This window comes from Morone saxatilis, unplaced genomic scaffold (genome assembly GCF_004916995.1).
Source record: "Morone saxatilis isolate NCDOM2014 unplaced genomic scaffold, NCSU_SB_2.0 Contig3, whole genome shotgun sequence".
NCBI classification, from domain to species: domain Eukaryota; kingdom Metazoa; phylum Chordata; class Actinopteri; family Moronidae; genus Morone; species Morone saxatilis.
The window spans coordinates 15,417,924-15,434,647 of NW_023339873.1; the positions used below are offsets into that span (position 1 = coordinate 15,417,924).

The following is a 16,724-nucleotide window of genomic DNA, read 5'->3' on the forward strand; positions in this document are numbered from 1 at the left end:
GGCTTAGTAGGAATGTTACAACACAGTCATATTATGATCATAATTTTACCATATACGGGTTTTGTGACACTATTTTTTTTGGGCCATTGTTGTTGTTGTTTTTTTGTTTTTTTGTGGTCCAAATCATGTCACAATCATGTGACTTTTGACATTCATGGTGCGGGTTACTTCAGGACCATGACTTCTTCACACTGTAATCTGATATGGGCCACATATAAATAATAATGTGAAACAGCTAAGCAAAAAAAAATCTAGGCTATGGCTGGATGCAGGAATGAAATGGAGGTTAAAATCAACTGAAATACTTTTTAAGTAGTAAAAGTACTTTAAAGAGTAAAAATATGAATAAGAAACTTAGGTTTGTGCTTCTGTGAAAATATATTTTTTGTTTATTATGTTTTAATTGATAGCTATGTGAGTTATTTGACACATCACTCGCCAAACGTTGCTGCCCCTTTACCTTTCACCTGTCTCACCTCTACAGCTTCCCAGAGGACATGCGCAATAACAAATTCCCGGCGCTGTCCATTGTGCTGAAATGACGCGCTGTAATTGGATCGGCCAACAGGTAGGATGAGGCCAAAAAAAAGAAAGAAAATGAAGCAAACATCTGCTATAGCCTATATGGCGCTGGTTATGCTCAAAAGTGCATCAGTGGATTGGATAAGCATTACATAATTCATAAATTCCGGTCAGTTTTCATTAATTACCACTTTGTTGGCTCATCTATCTATCTAACATTCATCCTTTCCACTTGGGTGCGCGCAGTGTAAGGTAAACACTTTGCAGCGTCACTTGGACAAGTGTTCATCCCCCCTTACAACATCCTCCTCTCCATGCGCGGCACAAGCATCCTGATGTGGAGGTGATGAGTGGGGTTTTTTTTTTCTCTCCCCCCTCTGTGCTTTCTTCTCGGGCTGCTGCACAGCTGCTGCTTCTTTAAGAGCCACCGCCCGCCCCCTCTCCTGTATTTTTAGCTGAGCCAGCCACTTCATTTGCTGGATAAGACAGACAGTTGTGTACCGTATGATCTCACTTAATCGTTTTAATAAATCAAATCTTATACTGCGGATTCACCGGGGGGCCTACAGCCAGCTGTTCCCTGGAAATGTCGTATAGGGTAGAGATTTGTCCCGCCGCTGTCGGATGCTGAAACGCGCCATCAGCCTGTGGATGCTTGATGTCCATTATGAAACGCAATGCTGCATTGGGTACCGAATATGAGGCGCAGCGCTTTTGCGATACAATGAATCACAAGAAATCAGTTTAGCTGCAAAATAGTCCTGTGGTGCGGACGGTTCAAGGTGGTCCAGCATCTTTTCTACTCAGCCCTCTGCTTCCTGTCTTCTCTCGGATTGTGGATAACAAGAAGGCTTCAAGACGGAGGGGGTGGTGGAGCATCGAGGAAAAAATAGGGGCAATATGAGAGAGCGGGACTTCATGCCCAATATGGAGAGGGGTAAACCTGCTACTTATACGGGGGACAAAAAGGCTAAGATGGCTGCTAAGACTAACAAGAAATGGGTGAGACTAGCCACTGTTTTTGCATATGTATTGTCCGTGTCCTTAGCAGCCATTATCCTGGCGATTTACTACAGCCTCATCTGGAAACCTACCAGTGCATCCTCTTCTGCGGGGAAGCCGGGGGTGCCCAATGAGGTCACCCCCACCGCAAACATCTCAACTAATTTTTCCACAAGCAGCAATGTCTCAGAGTGGAACTCTACACAGACAGGGCTGCTATCTCTCAACCAGACCACGCAGGGGAAAGGACTCTACGGTCACCCGAGCGTGGAGAGATCGGACACTTCGGGCAGGCAGACGCACACGTCCGAAGCCCGAGTGAACCACTACATCCCGTCAAGCACCGCGGAGTCTGGCGCTGCGCTCAAGGAGGACGAGGGGGAGAGGGACGCGCACAACCGCGACCCCAACCAGGCGGCTGCAGATGCTGCCACTGTTCCTCCAACCTCCCCGACGAGCCGAGCCGGTCCCTGAGAGGAGACTGATCGGGCCTCATCTCCACCACCACCACCACAACCCCCCTGTCACACATAAACTGACCCCAACATGGAGTGTTTTACAGACTCAAAGCCGCAGGTCGGATAACACACATGGTCTTGTTCTTTAAAGTCGTTTTGCAGAGCTTCTAATGGATGCTGGACTGCACATATGAACTGATCTCGCTCTGAATCCCCCGTGGCTAAGAAAAGAGGAGACCTTGCTTCTTCAATGAACACTGTTTCCCCTTCAACACCAACTATGCTTTTTTTTTTTTTTAGGCCATCTGTATGCCTTAAATCGGTGTGAGTCTACTTTACCTCGGACAGCTTCTGAGTCCACTAGCCTGCCTGTACAAGAGTGGCATAGATATTTTGTTAAATTAATAGGACACAGGCTCCAGAGATGCTTTTTGGTTTTACAGGACATATATATGTCTCACAGGCACACAACGCTTAACATCACTGCCATTCATCGGCTGGCCTAGATCAATACTGCATTACTGCATTTTACCATAGGCTGTATTTCTTTGTCATGGATCAAACCTGGATTCCGAGTAGAAGAACCTGCATTATTGAGTTATGCTCAGGTATGTGCATATAACCATGTAAATGTATTGTGTATTTGGTTATGTACATATAGGGCAGGCATACATCTTTTTGGCCTAGATGAACTTTTAGTGTAATTAGATGATTTTTATTAAAGGTACAGTATGTATAATAGGTATAACTATATCACAAGGTACAAATAAACATCCTTAGAAAATGATTCATTTCTATGGTTTTATAATAGATCTGTGTAAATCATGAATTAATCACTGAAATTATCCTGTATGTTGATGATATTTTATTTATTCAGAGCCAGAATGGATAATATATATTCAAATAAATGTTAGGTTTTTCCTAACATCTTCCAAACTGAAAGGTCCAATTGATTTAAATTAACTGTGGTTCACTTCAGACTATTAAAGGAAAGTAGAATGTGCAAAACCCACATTCATTGATTGATATGAAGCAGCAGTATCAACAGAAATAATAATAACCATACAGATACAAAGAGCACTCAGTTTATGGTCATTCCCGTGAAATTTCGATGGGGGGGCGCTTTAAACACCTGATGGAAGGGTCCAGTGTGTGATCAGAGGGACTGTCTGCTCCTCGTGTAAAGAGAAGCATTCATCTCCCCAGTCTGCCACAGTTCAGTCGCTGCAGCTCTCACTCGAACCACTTCACACAGTCACATGTGGTGAACTATGAAGTGGAAATAAGACCAACCACCCCGTGCGCTCTCTCAGCAGCATGTGAGGGAGGTGTATTGATTTGAGAGCTCTGTTGCTGCACTGTACAAAACAGCAAGGAACACATTACACAATACTGCTTGGTGCTATTTTAAACCAAAAAGGACTGTTTGCCTGAAAGGTTTGGTTTCCATGCCGGCGGTGACAAGCATCATTCACTATCACACCGAAAATAAAACAACTTGATTCCCGCTGAGCAGCCAGTGCTTCTACGATGTGATATAAATAGTAATGACATGCAATGTTGTGTTTATATGACAGATTTTCAGAACCAAAGCCAAGGTATGTGTCTGGTGAGCTAAACAGGAAGTCCATTCATCAGGGAAGACAGCACAAGACACAAACATCCCCCATCATCACAGCACAAACCATGTGTGCTGGAAAAATGTAATACAAAGTGTGCATAACACAATGACAGACCTGTCAATGCCGCTGTTGCCTCTGTATATACTTAGCACGGCCTTGACAGATGTGTTTTCAGTGCCTCTTGTGGCTTCTTGTAATGTATGAGAGGAGTAATGACCAACCTATTGATGAAGGAATTCATCAGCCATGACAGTTATTGCTGGAGGCTACAGCTGAGTCAGGACACAGCATCTGACCTTATGACTCTTGAAAGCAGTCACCAAGGCAGATGATTACATTATCTGATGTGAAATCAGTCATATGTTACATTAGAGTGCAGTATAGGATTAATTTGTTTTGTGGCTCAAGCCAGGTAATGGATTACATTGCATAGTTTCTTTAAACAGGAAATACATTGATCAAATCCTTAAAAAAGCCAGTTGTCACAGCTGCTTACCCTGTCATTTGTGTTTAACAGATTTCAGCTGTATTGCTCAATTTAATGCCAAATCTAATGCCAAAAGCAAAACAATTGCACCATCCACCAGACAAATGAGACAATGTACAGTAAGACTGACTATATAGGAAGATTTGCTGCGATTTATAATGCTAATAATGTAAATTAGCACATGCATAAACATCCAACCATAGAAAAATGACCTGAATTGTGTCTGATACACTTTTAGCTCAATTCCCTAGTTTAAAAAATCTGCAAATTACATCCACTCTTTTGTCCTTATTAAAAAACCCTGAACCTAATGGGCACATACGTCATTCTGCAAAGCGAAGCTCAAACATCCAAATGAAGTGACAGTAAACAAAACACATTTTTGAGTGGAGGGGGCTTTAAAGTTCTGCTTCTCAGAAAACTATTCTCTTCATCAGATGTGACATGTTTGGGGGTGACACATTACAACCAAGAGACCTTTTCAGCAAAGCCAGAGGAATTAAAGACCTTTCAATATACCATTCTTTGAGCGAGACGGCATCACAAAAGTTATGAAATATTAACATGAAGTCCTGCAATACAGGAGAACAATATGAAGGCAGTGAACAATTTTTCAATTAATAAAAGGGCAAAAGTGTGGAGTGATGCATAATAAAACAAAAGTAAAGCTGTGTGTATACTTGGGAACTGTGTTGTCATCTTTCAGGGAGTGTATAATGTCGTAATGTCGTAAGACTTTTTTAAAAATAAATTTTTAAATCATTGCTAGTTTGTAGTGCTAAAATACTGTGTGACACTCAGGTATACAATAGGTAATCAGTAACTGTAATTCTATGAAGCTTATGATAACAATGTATTCGTAAGGAAATGTCACAGAACAAAACATTATATTGAAAAAAAGGCTTTGTTTATACAGACAGGCTTTCGAAGGCTTTGATTACAGGGTGCTAACACAAAGAACCAACCTCAGATCAATATGTCAGACAGCACGGTGACACCTTGTCAGCCTAGCCTCCTGTCTCCAGGCTGGCGGGGTGGGGGGTGGGGGGTGCACAGCCTCTGCTTAATCAGGGCAGCTGCTGAGGCGTGGTTGTTACATCCTGAACCATGCCAGGCCCAGGGGGATGACGCACAAGCTCAGTGGGGACTGCCAACCTGCCTGTGTGAGGTTCTGTCAGGGTCGCAGGGCCAGGCCAGACCTCGGTTCCACTTAACCTACATCAATCAACTGAAATGAAACACCTCGAGAACCTCTGGCGTTGCCTCACTGTGTTTAAAGCATATGAAGCAAATAGATGACCCCATTTAGCTTGAAGCTTGAAGCAATAGTTCAACATTTTGGGAAATACGGTTATTCACTTTCTGAATGTAGAACATTGATATCACTGTTGTATCTATCCAGTAGATACAATATTACAGCCAGCAGCCCATTAGCTTAGCTTAGCACAAAGACTGGAAGCTTGGAAGCAGCTAGCCTGGCTCTGTCTACCATCGCCTCTAAAAAATAAAAATAAAATTCTCTGTAAATTCACTAATTAACAAAATATATCTGTTTTTATTCATTCGAATAAGACCTGACGTGTAAGAAAGACAGGTTGTGGTATTTACCAGAGGTATGTGCCGGACTATTTCTTGGCCAGAGGCAGTGAGGAGTCTTATACTTACTGTGATGTTGACAAGATACAACATGTTGTAAGCACTTATGTCTCATATTTTCTTTTAAACAAATTCTCTAAGCACTTGTACTGTAGCACTGAATATCCTTTTAGTTATGTATAAAAATAGATACGCTGTTTTGGGTGATACCTAGCTGTTTACGACACAAAGGTATCTGCCAAAGGAATGTAATGTAATGTAAATGTAATGATAAGTGAGCTTTAGAGGTGCTGGTAGGTGAATTTTGTTATCTTTGCACAGAGCCGGTTTATAGTATTGATGCTAAGCTAAGCTAATTGGTTGCTGGCTGTACATTCAAATTCATAAGACATGAATGAAAATGGTATCAATCCTCCCGTCTAACTGTTATTGCAGTTTGAACTATTGCTTTGTACTAATCCCTAAATCATTATGCAGTTAAACGTTAACCCCGAGCATCATCATATCCAGATTTAGTGACAGTATTTAGGAGTATGTATGTCTCCGAGCCACAAATTTCTACCACAGCACAAAAACAAAAAGCCACACACAAACAGGATCCTGTGTGATCTACTATGACAGGTCTCAGCACTACCTTGCTTTAAAGCTGCTTTGAGCTCTTTTTTTAATCTTTCCTCAGGAAGGCACGCTTCTGAAGCCTCTCTCCACTGCAGAGTGCAGCTGACATAATCCTACACTGCACTTCAATCCTCTAACACAGCCTACAGGACTTATTTCCATAATATCAACTCCCCCACTGTAGTGTACTATTGCGTCAGACCCTTCAAACTAACTAAGCTATCTTACAAAGTGAACCAGGAGTGTTATAGACTGTGTTTTATAATACCATTTGCAGGAATCAAAAAGTTTTGGGCTGAAGAAAACAAGTTTTCAAGGAGAGTGAGGCTGCTGATCTCTCTGTACAGACGGACAAAAGCCTCAGTGGCAGAAGGCTGCTATGGAGACAGCCTTGGGAGGAGATAATTAAAATAGTAGCACCTATGGGAGGTCCCACCTGTAGGGCCGAGAGGGAGCCGTTTCCAATGTAACAGCCCAGCAGAGAGCTCATCTGAAATTAATCAAATGCACCATGAAGGCAGACTCAGGGGACCGAGGCATAACTATATGGTCTGTTGATGCCGCAATGTGCTCTACATTTCTGTCTCAGCTGCCCTTCCTTCTCTCTGAGACTTACTAAAGTGACCTTATTTTTCTCCAATGACATAAAAACTCCCCAGAGGTAGAATTCATACACATTTGATATTACAGGTGCATGAGTCAGTGAGAGACAGGGGAGGGATAGGGTAAGAGAGGGTGACAGTGAAACAAAACGATTGCCAGTCATAATTTGAGTTTGAAATACAGAAAAACTTTATTGATAGTCTGTATGACTCCTTCCAAACGGTTCTACAGTAAATGAAGCTATGTTGCACACAGATTTTAATTAGCATGAGCACTATGAACGGTAAAAAGCTGGGATCACACCTTGACACACGCTCATACACGAGCACTCACAATCATTCCTTCATCATGAAAGTATGTGAAAACATGGAGGACAGCAGTGGACACCCAAGTGGAGCAAGACAATTGTAACCACCCCTTGAATGTGACATTTAAGCGAGGGGACAATGCAGATGTCTACTAACTAAATGAAGTGCTAAACAAGGACAAATGTACAACTTCTCTATGGTTGTAGGTCCTAAATTTCATACAGGGAATTTTAAATATTTCAGAGGTAATCTGTATTTTCCAACAGATGTTTCATTTACCATCCATTAAAATTCCATATATAATATAGAATAAGGCCCATTTTCAAAACAGCACAACATCCTTCTTGATGGCTGGACGGGCCTCAAACCGTGTGACTCGTGTCTTGATTTTCCCAGTGTGCTTCTAGTAGATTCCTGATGATTTTTATGTAACCACAGTTTAAGCAGACCAGGCCCTGCAGCTCAGAGCATGTCCACTATGTTCTCTACTGACTGGTTACATAACTGTTTACTATACTGTAGCGTTGACAAAAGCCAAAAACTTCTTTGAGGAGTTCTTGTAAGGCTTCTCATTATAGTTGCCACTTGATACCAATAATAAAATAATTGGCAATAAATAAATACAAACAAATCCATACATGTCACAGAGAATAAACAGCTACTATAATGCACATAAACATTGTTTTAGAATTGCAAAAATCCTTCTAGTTAACATTCTGTTGTCCAAATGGAGAGGCAAATAAATAAAATCAATAGTGAAGTTGCACTGTTAGTACAGTACATTTAACACTACTGTATGTTATGATACAAAGCATGACATAAAGGTACACCTTCAGTATATGAAGAAGCCAATATGCAAGGCACAACAACTGGCTAAATTCTTAATTAAGCCTTTCAAAAAATATTAGTTGTCTTTCGTGAGAGAACAAATTACAAAACAAAGCTGAAGGGGAATAACAGCTGAATCCCAGTGTTTTGACTGTGAATTAAAGGCTGAACGCTCGTGGACCTGGATATTTTCAACATCTCAAGAGTGTCGGCCCCACAGGGGCCTTAACAGAGAACAAGGTTGGAGGCTGTTATGTACCTGGACTCTTTAACACTGGGTGCTTAAAAACAGCATGAGCAAACTATTACAGAAAGTAATGTACTTCCCAAATTTAGTTTGTGATTAGTCTTTTCGATTTCATATCTCTGTCTATTGTTTAAATTTGAGAAACTACAGGCATACATTACAATTACATATTAAATGCTTAGAAGCAGATCTGTCTGTCTGTCAGTCTGCGGAAGACTAGATAATTGGGATCCAGCTGTAAATAAACTCTAAAACAATAACAATGTGTTAAAGGGCAAGTTTGAGATTTTGGTGCCACAGTGTCACTGATTACTTTTTAAAACAGCCACATATTTTCATATCAGTAATGTGGATTCTCCTATTAGCTGACTAAAATTAAAGGGGCACTCTATCAATTTCTAAATCTACCTCGATGAAATTGGAGAGACAGATTACAATAAGAATAGCCTAAATCTATGTAGCCTAAAACATCCTGACTTTTAGTCCCTAGTATGGGTCAAGTTCCAAAAACACTGGATACTTCATTTCCCATAATCCAACTTGATAGCATTTCTTTGTTAGATCATCTCTGTCGGGAAAACATCACACCCCGAGTTTGTATCGTTGACGTTTCATGATCATTTTGTGATATGACATCAATATAACATCATCAGGGTTATTATGTCAGACTTTATTAAGCTCCTCCAGAGTCACAGAAGAAGAGTGGCCCTTTAAATGTTCTTAATAACAAAAACATTTATGTCACTAGTGATATTTTAGAAATGTCTTGGTCAGTGGCCAATAAGACAATGAGTCTCAAATGTGCCCTTCAATAATGTATTGATTAGCAATTTGTGACTGATGCTGGAAGCAGTTAATAAATAATATCTACTCACAAGTTTTGAGTGTAGAAATACAGACTCTACTGTAGGTCTGTCACTAATCTATTGTCATATAATACAGGCTTCCTTTCATTTATTGAAAATACCTCTGAGGAAGAGTCAGGCACTAGATAATTTGACTGTGGCTGTTTATTAAGTTTATTTTCAAGGGCTACCTATGTGTAATTGATTAGCTAGCCTCCTGATATGTAGCTTGAAATTTTCATACAAATGTAAACATTCAATGATATTGCACTCAAGCAGCATACAAACATACTGAATAGTATGTCAGCACACGTACTTTAATACTCATAAAGTGCTTGGATGTAAAAAATATTTGATTTTGCAGGCAAAACCATTCCTTCGTCAAATTTTAGATATTGGAAAACTTCCACAAGTGGGACACGCCACAGCAAAATTAAACCATGGTTTTGTGTGTAAGCCATAAACAGGGTATCTCAAGTGAGATACCTGAAGCAAAATGATGCATCCAAAAACAAAGAGGCAAGGCTCTGTGTTACTGTGATTTGGCTTCAGTATTTACATCCCAAAAATGTCAATCAAACAATCTTCCCATGCTCTCTTGCCTGCAAAAAAGAGAGAGAAACATACACAAAAGTATTAGTTACAACTAACTTCTTTTCCATAATTCACATAGCCAGTTTATTCATCTGATTCCCACCACTTCTCTTTTCTACATGAATGATTTAAGCAGGCGGTTATATATTATCAATCTGTTTCAGTGGTGGATGAGATGAAGAGGCATTCTCTCATGAGACTATTTCTCCTGCACTCCAACAGGCCTCAGAGGTGGTGAATACACTTAAACCCGAAATTGGATATTACACAGCTGCACTGCAGATATACTGCCTGTCTCTCTCTTCATCCATTTAACTCGTCATTCATTTGCACTTCTCTCCATCGGCCCATTTACACATCTATTGATTCTCCCATCCCTCTTCCTGTCTCTCACACTGACCTTGTCACTGCTGGTGGAGTGTGTTGGGTGTGTCTCTCCTGACTCCAGGCTCAGGACTGACAGACCAGACTCTATTAGTTCCTCTTTGGAAGAAAAATTAGCTTCGTTATATACCATCCAGATGTAGTGTCAGAAAAAGTCAGGGCTACTGAAGCTATTGCGTACCTGTGTTTGTGTTGCTGATGTTGCACTTGGCAAGCTCTACAGGCTGGACAGAGGTCTCCTGTAGAGAGGCACAGGCTTTTTCAGGGGAGAGGGAGCTCGGAGCTGTGGAGGGGGTGCTGTCTTTTTTAGTACATTCGGTTTCAGAGGCCTGCTGCTGGGCAACAGGAGGAGCAGACGGACCACCTCCTTGATCCTGAGGACTACCATCATCCTGCTGGGCACTTTCAAGAGGCTGATGTGGCCTTTGCACTTCAGGTTGGGTTTTTTTAGGTGAGGAAGCTTTTAAGAAGCTCAGACTTCTTGATTCTGAGCTGGCAGAGTCCTGGGAGCCTGTGGTTTGCTTTGTGTGAGTGCCCTGGACGAGTTCTTCCGAGAAGTGTACTTTTTTCTCTGAACCCCGAGGGGACGAGGTCTCTGCCTTCCCCTGAGTGGGGGTGTCCTCTCTCAGGGTAGCAGCTGGCACGGGAGCAGTGGATCCACTCACCTCCTCAGATGCACTCAGTGAATCTGGGCTGGGCGACAGCTTCAGTTTTGAGTCGTGATCTTTCAGATCTTCTACCTCAGCATCTGTGAGGGCGTCGAATTCCTCCAAGAATTCCTCTAATGTTGTGTCAGACGTCTAGAGGATGAGATAAGAACAACAAATAAGGTTGGTGTTTTTTTTTTTGCTTCTTTAGTAACATTAATTGACAAATTCATATTTACACTCATACAGGTTTGATATCTCACCTGTAGGTTCTCTTCGTCTTCATTTGCCTGCCATCTAAAAAATAAAGGTACTTTTATCAAAAGATTTTCTGTAATGTGTTCTTCTTGTGTCCATTATGACATACTCCATAAAACTCCATAAAAAGGTTAAAGAAATAGCTGGAGGAAAATGTTTGTTAGATGAGAACACTGATACTCTCATATATGAATAGTAAATATGAAGTTACAACAAGCAGCTACTTAGCTTAGCATAAAGAAAGGAAACAGGTGAAAAGAGCTAGCCTGGCTCTGCACTGAGGTAACAAAATCTGCCTTCCAGCTCCTCTAAAGCTCACTAATCAACATGTTATGTCTCATTTGCTAAGCTAACCATCTCCTGGTTGTAGCTTCATATACCGTGGAGACATGAGAGTGGAATCAATCTTCAATCATTCGGCCAGCTATGACGACAGCACAGCCTGACAACTAGAATATGCTAGGACACACCTGAATGCTGTTTAGCATTTGTCCCCTGACCCTTACCTACAACCATCACTGACACACATGGAGAGAAAACCATCTGGTGCATTACACTGTCACACTCAGAGGTCATAATGCCTCACTTCCAGGTCTGTGGCCTTGTGGCTTTTTGAGGTTATGAGCAATGCTTGTGTAACACACACTGAAAGCCTCCTCACCATCCAGCACAGTAGCTTGTTTCACAACAGAGGAAAGCTGGAGGAGAAAAAACGATTGTAGTGAGACATGAATGAGGCCTTCCGGGTTATTTAGTCAGCTGCCCCAACTTCTAAATCAAGTCTCATGACATGGAGGGGAATTTGTACATTAGGCCACAGTGCAGGAAAACAACACAAATTCCCACATTTGTTTCATGTATTTCATTAGTCATAGCGTGTTTTTCTCCTAACCCTAACCCTTAGTTGAGGCTGTGGTTGGAGAGACCCAGATGGTTAAATCAACTTTAACATCCAGCTGTTGTGTGCGTGGCACTAATGTTTATGATGTTTGGCCGTTACTGACCTCCTGGCTCTCCCAGTCAGACGATCTATGCCTTTTGCTTTACTGCTCATCACCAGCACATTTTTAGTTCCCTTGTCTTTGCCTCGCTTCTCGTGACCTAGAACAGAAGAATACTGAAAGTTTAACACAATTAAATTACATTTTACATTAAAGACATTACTCTTTCTGCTGAGACAACAGTATATCTTTAAAGGGAAACTCTGGTATTTTTTCAACCTGGACCCTATTTTGCCATGTTTTGTGTCTGCCTAAGTTATGGTTTTAAAGGGTTTAAAACACCAACGTCACACAATAACACAAACTAACTGAAATAACGGCTGTTTCTGGTTAAAACGAAAAGGACCTCTTTAACTAAAAGGTCTGTCTCTGTAGGGATTCTTTCCGTAATGTTGTCAGAGACCTAGAATAACAACATCAGCCCACTAAAAGCCCTTTTAGTGGACTTTGACGGTACGCAATTGCCCCAAAGGATTGTGTTGCAGCCCGTTTTACAGCTGCCGACTGCAGCCCTCACTCAATACTAGACCAATTTCAAAAAATGTTGTCTCCATTAGTCACTTATAAACATGGGAAAATAGGATCCAGCTTGAAAAATACAAAAGTTTTCCTTAAATGGTTTCCTCGCTGTGTGGGCTAAAGTGTCTTTGAATTTCAGAAAAAAAAATATAGATTTTCGAGCCACCCCCAACGTTATCTGCCTATCTCTTCCTGGCTGATATCCCACCAGTTTACCCAGTTTAATGAATCCCACATGAATTGCGTCCTACATTATCCTGTTTCAACTTGAAAAATGAGAATGAGAATGCTGCTTCACTGAGACTTCAGAAAATATATATAATATATAATTAATATATAATATATATATAATTCAGCTTCTCTGTACGCTATATAATGAATTTGAAGCACTGAACTAATGAATAAATAATAATTAAGCACTAAGATACCTCTTGACTCAGCACCCGCCCTGGATTGTCCTCGTCTAGCATTTCGTCCACCTGGAATAAACATAATGCATCATGTTAACATAATATTTTGATGTGAAAGAATTTTTTATTGCTTGTGCTCTTAGTTTGGACTGTGTGAATTCCTCACCTCTGCTAGAAGGCCCCCAGTCTCTGTCAGGGAGGGATTTGTCTGAAAACCTAAAAGCAGAGCTTCAGTTTGGGCAGAAACACAAACCAATGCAGACAGTGTATTGGTTATTTCTCAAAATAAGTTTTCCTTTTTTGTTCAGGTGACATAACAGCACATCTCCACCCTGATCAACAAGCTCTTCATTTATTATTGGCCTAAAATGTGAGATTTTGCAGAATCAGTGAGAGGTTTTGCCTCATGAGTCACACCCTTGAGTTTTACATCCAGTGAGACCATCTAAATTGTTGAATCAGAAAAACATTTCCTCTTCTATTCTTACTCTAGGGCCTTGTTTAAGCCTCACCAAATAAGGCATGGCATCCATCCCTTATCCCAAGCCAAAAATAGCTGCTCCTCCCTTGTCTCTTTACATTTTGATGCTCCCTTAAACAGAACATTGATTTACTCTGCAGCTTGGTCATTCTTTGTACGACAGCCGGGTTTGTTTGAAATCTAACAAACACTTAAAATGAATGGGGAAGCTGTGATCAAACTAAGTCTTGAAAATGTGAGAATGCACAAAGTAGTACATACTGTTAAATGATTGCACCACCAAATAATTATGTTTCAGGCAAATTGTATAACAACATCCTGTGACTTGATGAGATTTAGTCTTGTGATCATGTGGCAGGACATGTAGTCCAGATACCTCATCTAATGGATTCTTCCACTGAATAAACTAACTAGAAAGAAGGCTGCTCGTGAGAAAGCGTTTCTCTAACTTCAGGATAAAAAGAAGGGGAGAGAAGCAACATTGTGATTATTTAAAAAACTATTAACTAATGAAGCTAGTAACTTAGCAGACCACATTCAAATAAAGTTACTATGTGTATTATGACAACAGTATCTTTTAGGGAAATATGCTAATTCACTTTCTTGCAGAGCTATAGATGAGAAGATTGATACCGCTCTCATGTCTGTCTGTTAAATATGAAGCTACAGCCAGCAGACAGTTAGCTTAGCATAAAGACTAGAAACAGGGGCATTAGCTACCCTGGCTCAATCCTAACCAGGATCTTCAATGCTGATTATGAACATGTCTCTAGTTAGGGGTGCTTGTTCCAGCATTTAACCACAAATCCTTTTCATTTTATTTCATTTTTACATTTCTTTTTTAAGATATCTTTTTTAAACAAACAAGATATAACATGTTAATTAGTGAGCTTTAAATGTGCTCGTAGGCTTTTTTTTCTCCTTTGGACAGAGACCGACTACCTGTTTCCAGCCTTTATCCTGCTTCCTTTATGCTAAGCTAAGCTAGATTGCTGCTTCTCATTACGTCTCAGTGAGAAAATGAATACACGTATTTTCCAAAATGTTGAACTAAAAAAGACAATCTAAGGGGGGGATTATTGGCACTATGCCAACATTATTAAAGGTTAAACTAATAGGATGAAGAAACATCTTATTTTATAAAACACTAAATAACTATCTACTATCTATCTCTACTCTCCTTCAACAAGTACCGACAAGTGGCCCTTGATAAGCATTTTATCCCCTATTGCTCAGTGGCCAACGGGAAGACTCTGTGAATGTGAAGCTGTGCATTGCTGGAGAAGATTAAATATGATCAGTCAATATTTCCTAGACAAATATAGATTAGAAAAGGCATAAAAATAGAAAATGAAATACCACCCAGAGGAACAGCTGTAAGAAATCATCAGACATCAGCACATGAAGTGCCCGGGGAAGGCTAAGTGCTGAGAAGTCTTACATGTTCTCGGTTTTGTCCATGTCCCACGCCCGTCTCCACTGGCCCTTGGCATTTTTGTGACGTGCCACTCTCTCCCTGTCAATCTGCTCACGCTCTTTCTTCCACCGCAGATACTCCTCCTGCTCCTCTTTCGACGTGGGGATGTTGAGGTCTGTGCTGGCCTGTGGGCTCTCAGGCTCCTTAGCAGAAAAACAGTTCATTGTATTTTCATGCATAAAAACAATAAGCCCTCTTCATGTAGATTTATATGATGGCACTGCCACTCATTAGTAATGAAGCACTGGCACTGAAACATGACTGAATCAGAATGCACGCACACCACTCGTAGTGTCACATTATAATACATCTGAAGCATCACTCTACACACTAATCAGAGCAGTGAAGGGAACAAGCTCAACAATGGGCTCACATTAAGCATTGGTGGTCATAAACAAGAACAGCTTATCATCTCTGAACAAATAATTCAACAGCAACAGGGCAATATACAGACCAGAAGGGTTCAAAAGAAAGGGAACGAACAAGGATATTTCTGGTATTTTCAAATATTCTACATTACTGTAAATCCCATTTGATTTCAAATAGCTTCTTATTTGTCTACCGTGATGACTGCAAGGCAACACAATCAAATTCTTTGAGACAATATTCCGGGAAAAGTGCAGCTTACAATAAATGCAATTAGGTCCGCTTCCCCTCTTAACCTGTTTATTGATGACTGTGATGAGAGCAGAAAATATTGCTTAAGACTGTAATCCTAAACTGAGAGCTGATGTAGGCTCTTTAACACATCAAAGGGGACAGAGGCTGTGTGCTCTTGTTACAAAGTGCTGGAGCGAATCAGGACTGCAAACACTGCTGTGCTTGCTCCAAGGGAAATCACATAAAACACCAGTAATCTCAGAGAGAGAGTGCTCATCAGTGCTTGGTTTGTTATACAGCAGGAGGGAGATGATGTTTCTTTCTAGAGAAAAATAAAAAATTGCTTGAGAGAAAAAAAATCAACATGCAGCTCATGCACATTATGTCAGACGGAGAAAAACATCACAGTGCCGGTAAGAGACCATGATGGGTGATGTTTTCCCCTCAGGTGTGGACCAATCACAGCCAAGTAAACATGTTGCCTTCCTGTGTGCAGTTATTGGAGAACATGACATCTGTGCTCATCCCTCTGTTTTCCATCTTCTCTCCCCTCCCTCTTCTCTTCCCCCCTCGGAGGACCTCAAGGGCCACAAGGGAAGGTGCTTCTCGCATGTTCCAACAGGCTGTGCTCTGCTGCCACCCCAGCCGCCCTGCTAATTAGCACTTTTCAATTTTTCGCCTACATGAGGCCTCGCAGGGAGGTTGTCAGGGGCCAAAGTAGGTGGGGTGGACGAGTCTAGCGAGGGCTAAGAGAGAGGGACTGCGTGCAAATTTAGATTCAAGATTGAGAAAGGGCGAATAAGAATGAGCATGCTCTTATTCTGGACTCCTTAACAGCTTCTTCTCCTCCTTCAAGGCTGCACTGGTTTAGGCCTGAATATGCCAGAAGAGGTTTACGATATATTTGTTAATCAAAACAGCTAACAAAGCCAAGGGTTGTCTGACCTTTACCTCTTACACAAAAAACACCTGAAAAAAAAAAAAAACCCAACTCAGCTTGGTATTTCCTTGAGCACTCGCTCGGCTCGCAGGCACAGAGAGGCATGAACAGCATCACTTGTCATGTGGCGTATTCGGTGGGCCTTTGAAGCCCGTCCTCCCTGCTTACCATTAGCCTGTTTATTGCACGTCTGATCTGCGAGACAGCTCTGAGCTACTCCAGCAACGTTAACACGTGAGCCAGCGGGAGGCAGATGGGGACAAGCACTAGAAAAGGG

The 16,724-nt window shown here is 41.2% G+C and overlaps 2 protein-coding genes across 10 annotated transcripts in view; one reads left to right on the forward strand and one right to left on the reverse strand.

Moving 5' to 3' along the window:
• The first annotated feature begins 1,000 nt into the window (after positions 1–1,000).
• LOC118337080 (putative transmembrane protein INAFM2) lies at positions 1,001–2,957 on the forward strand. The gene has a single exon (XM_035673930.1). It carries the CDS (start codon positions 1,423–1,425, stop codon positions 1,996–1,998), a length of 576 nt encoding a protein of 191 aa, XP_035529823.1. The 5' UTR covers positions 1,001–1,422; the 3' UTR covers positions 1,999–2,957.
• A 4,116-nt stretch (positions 2,958–7,073) lies between these two features.
• Positions 7,074–16,724, reverse strand: part of LOC118337066 (coiled-coil domain-containing protein 9B) — a 17,881-nt gene continuing 8,230 nt past the window's right edge. For 7 of the 9 annotated variants that reach the window (XM_035673904.1, XM_035673901.1, XM_035673900.1 and 4 more), the window contains 8 exons: positions 14,872–15,050; positions 13,116–13,177; positions 12,968–13,018; positions 12,024–12,120; positions 11,025–11,058; positions 10,296–10,914; positions 10,131–10,213; positions 7,074–9,738 (listed from right to left, as the gene is read on the reverse strand). In XM_035673904.1, coding sequence (XP_035529797.1) covers positions 9,712–9,738; positions 10,131–10,213; positions 10,296–10,914; positions 11,025–11,058; positions 12,024–12,120; positions 12,968–13,018; positions 13,116–13,177; positions 14,872–15,050 — 1,152 coding nt within the window. In that variant the 3' untranslated portion in view covers positions 7,074–9,711. The remainder of the gene's footprint in view (positions 9,739–10,130; positions 10,214–10,295; positions 10,915–11,024; positions 11,059–12,023; positions 12,121–12,967; positions 13,019–13,115; positions 13,178–14,871; positions 15,051–16,724) is intronic. The other 2 variants (XM_035673903.1, XM_035673902.1) reach the window with 1 other exon arrangement.

Excerpts from the sequence above, each read along its gene's own strand:
- LOC118337080 (XM_035673930.1), top strand. The coding sequence starts at position 1,423 with ATGAGAGAGCGGGACTTCATGCCCAATATGGAGAGGGGTAAACCTGCT.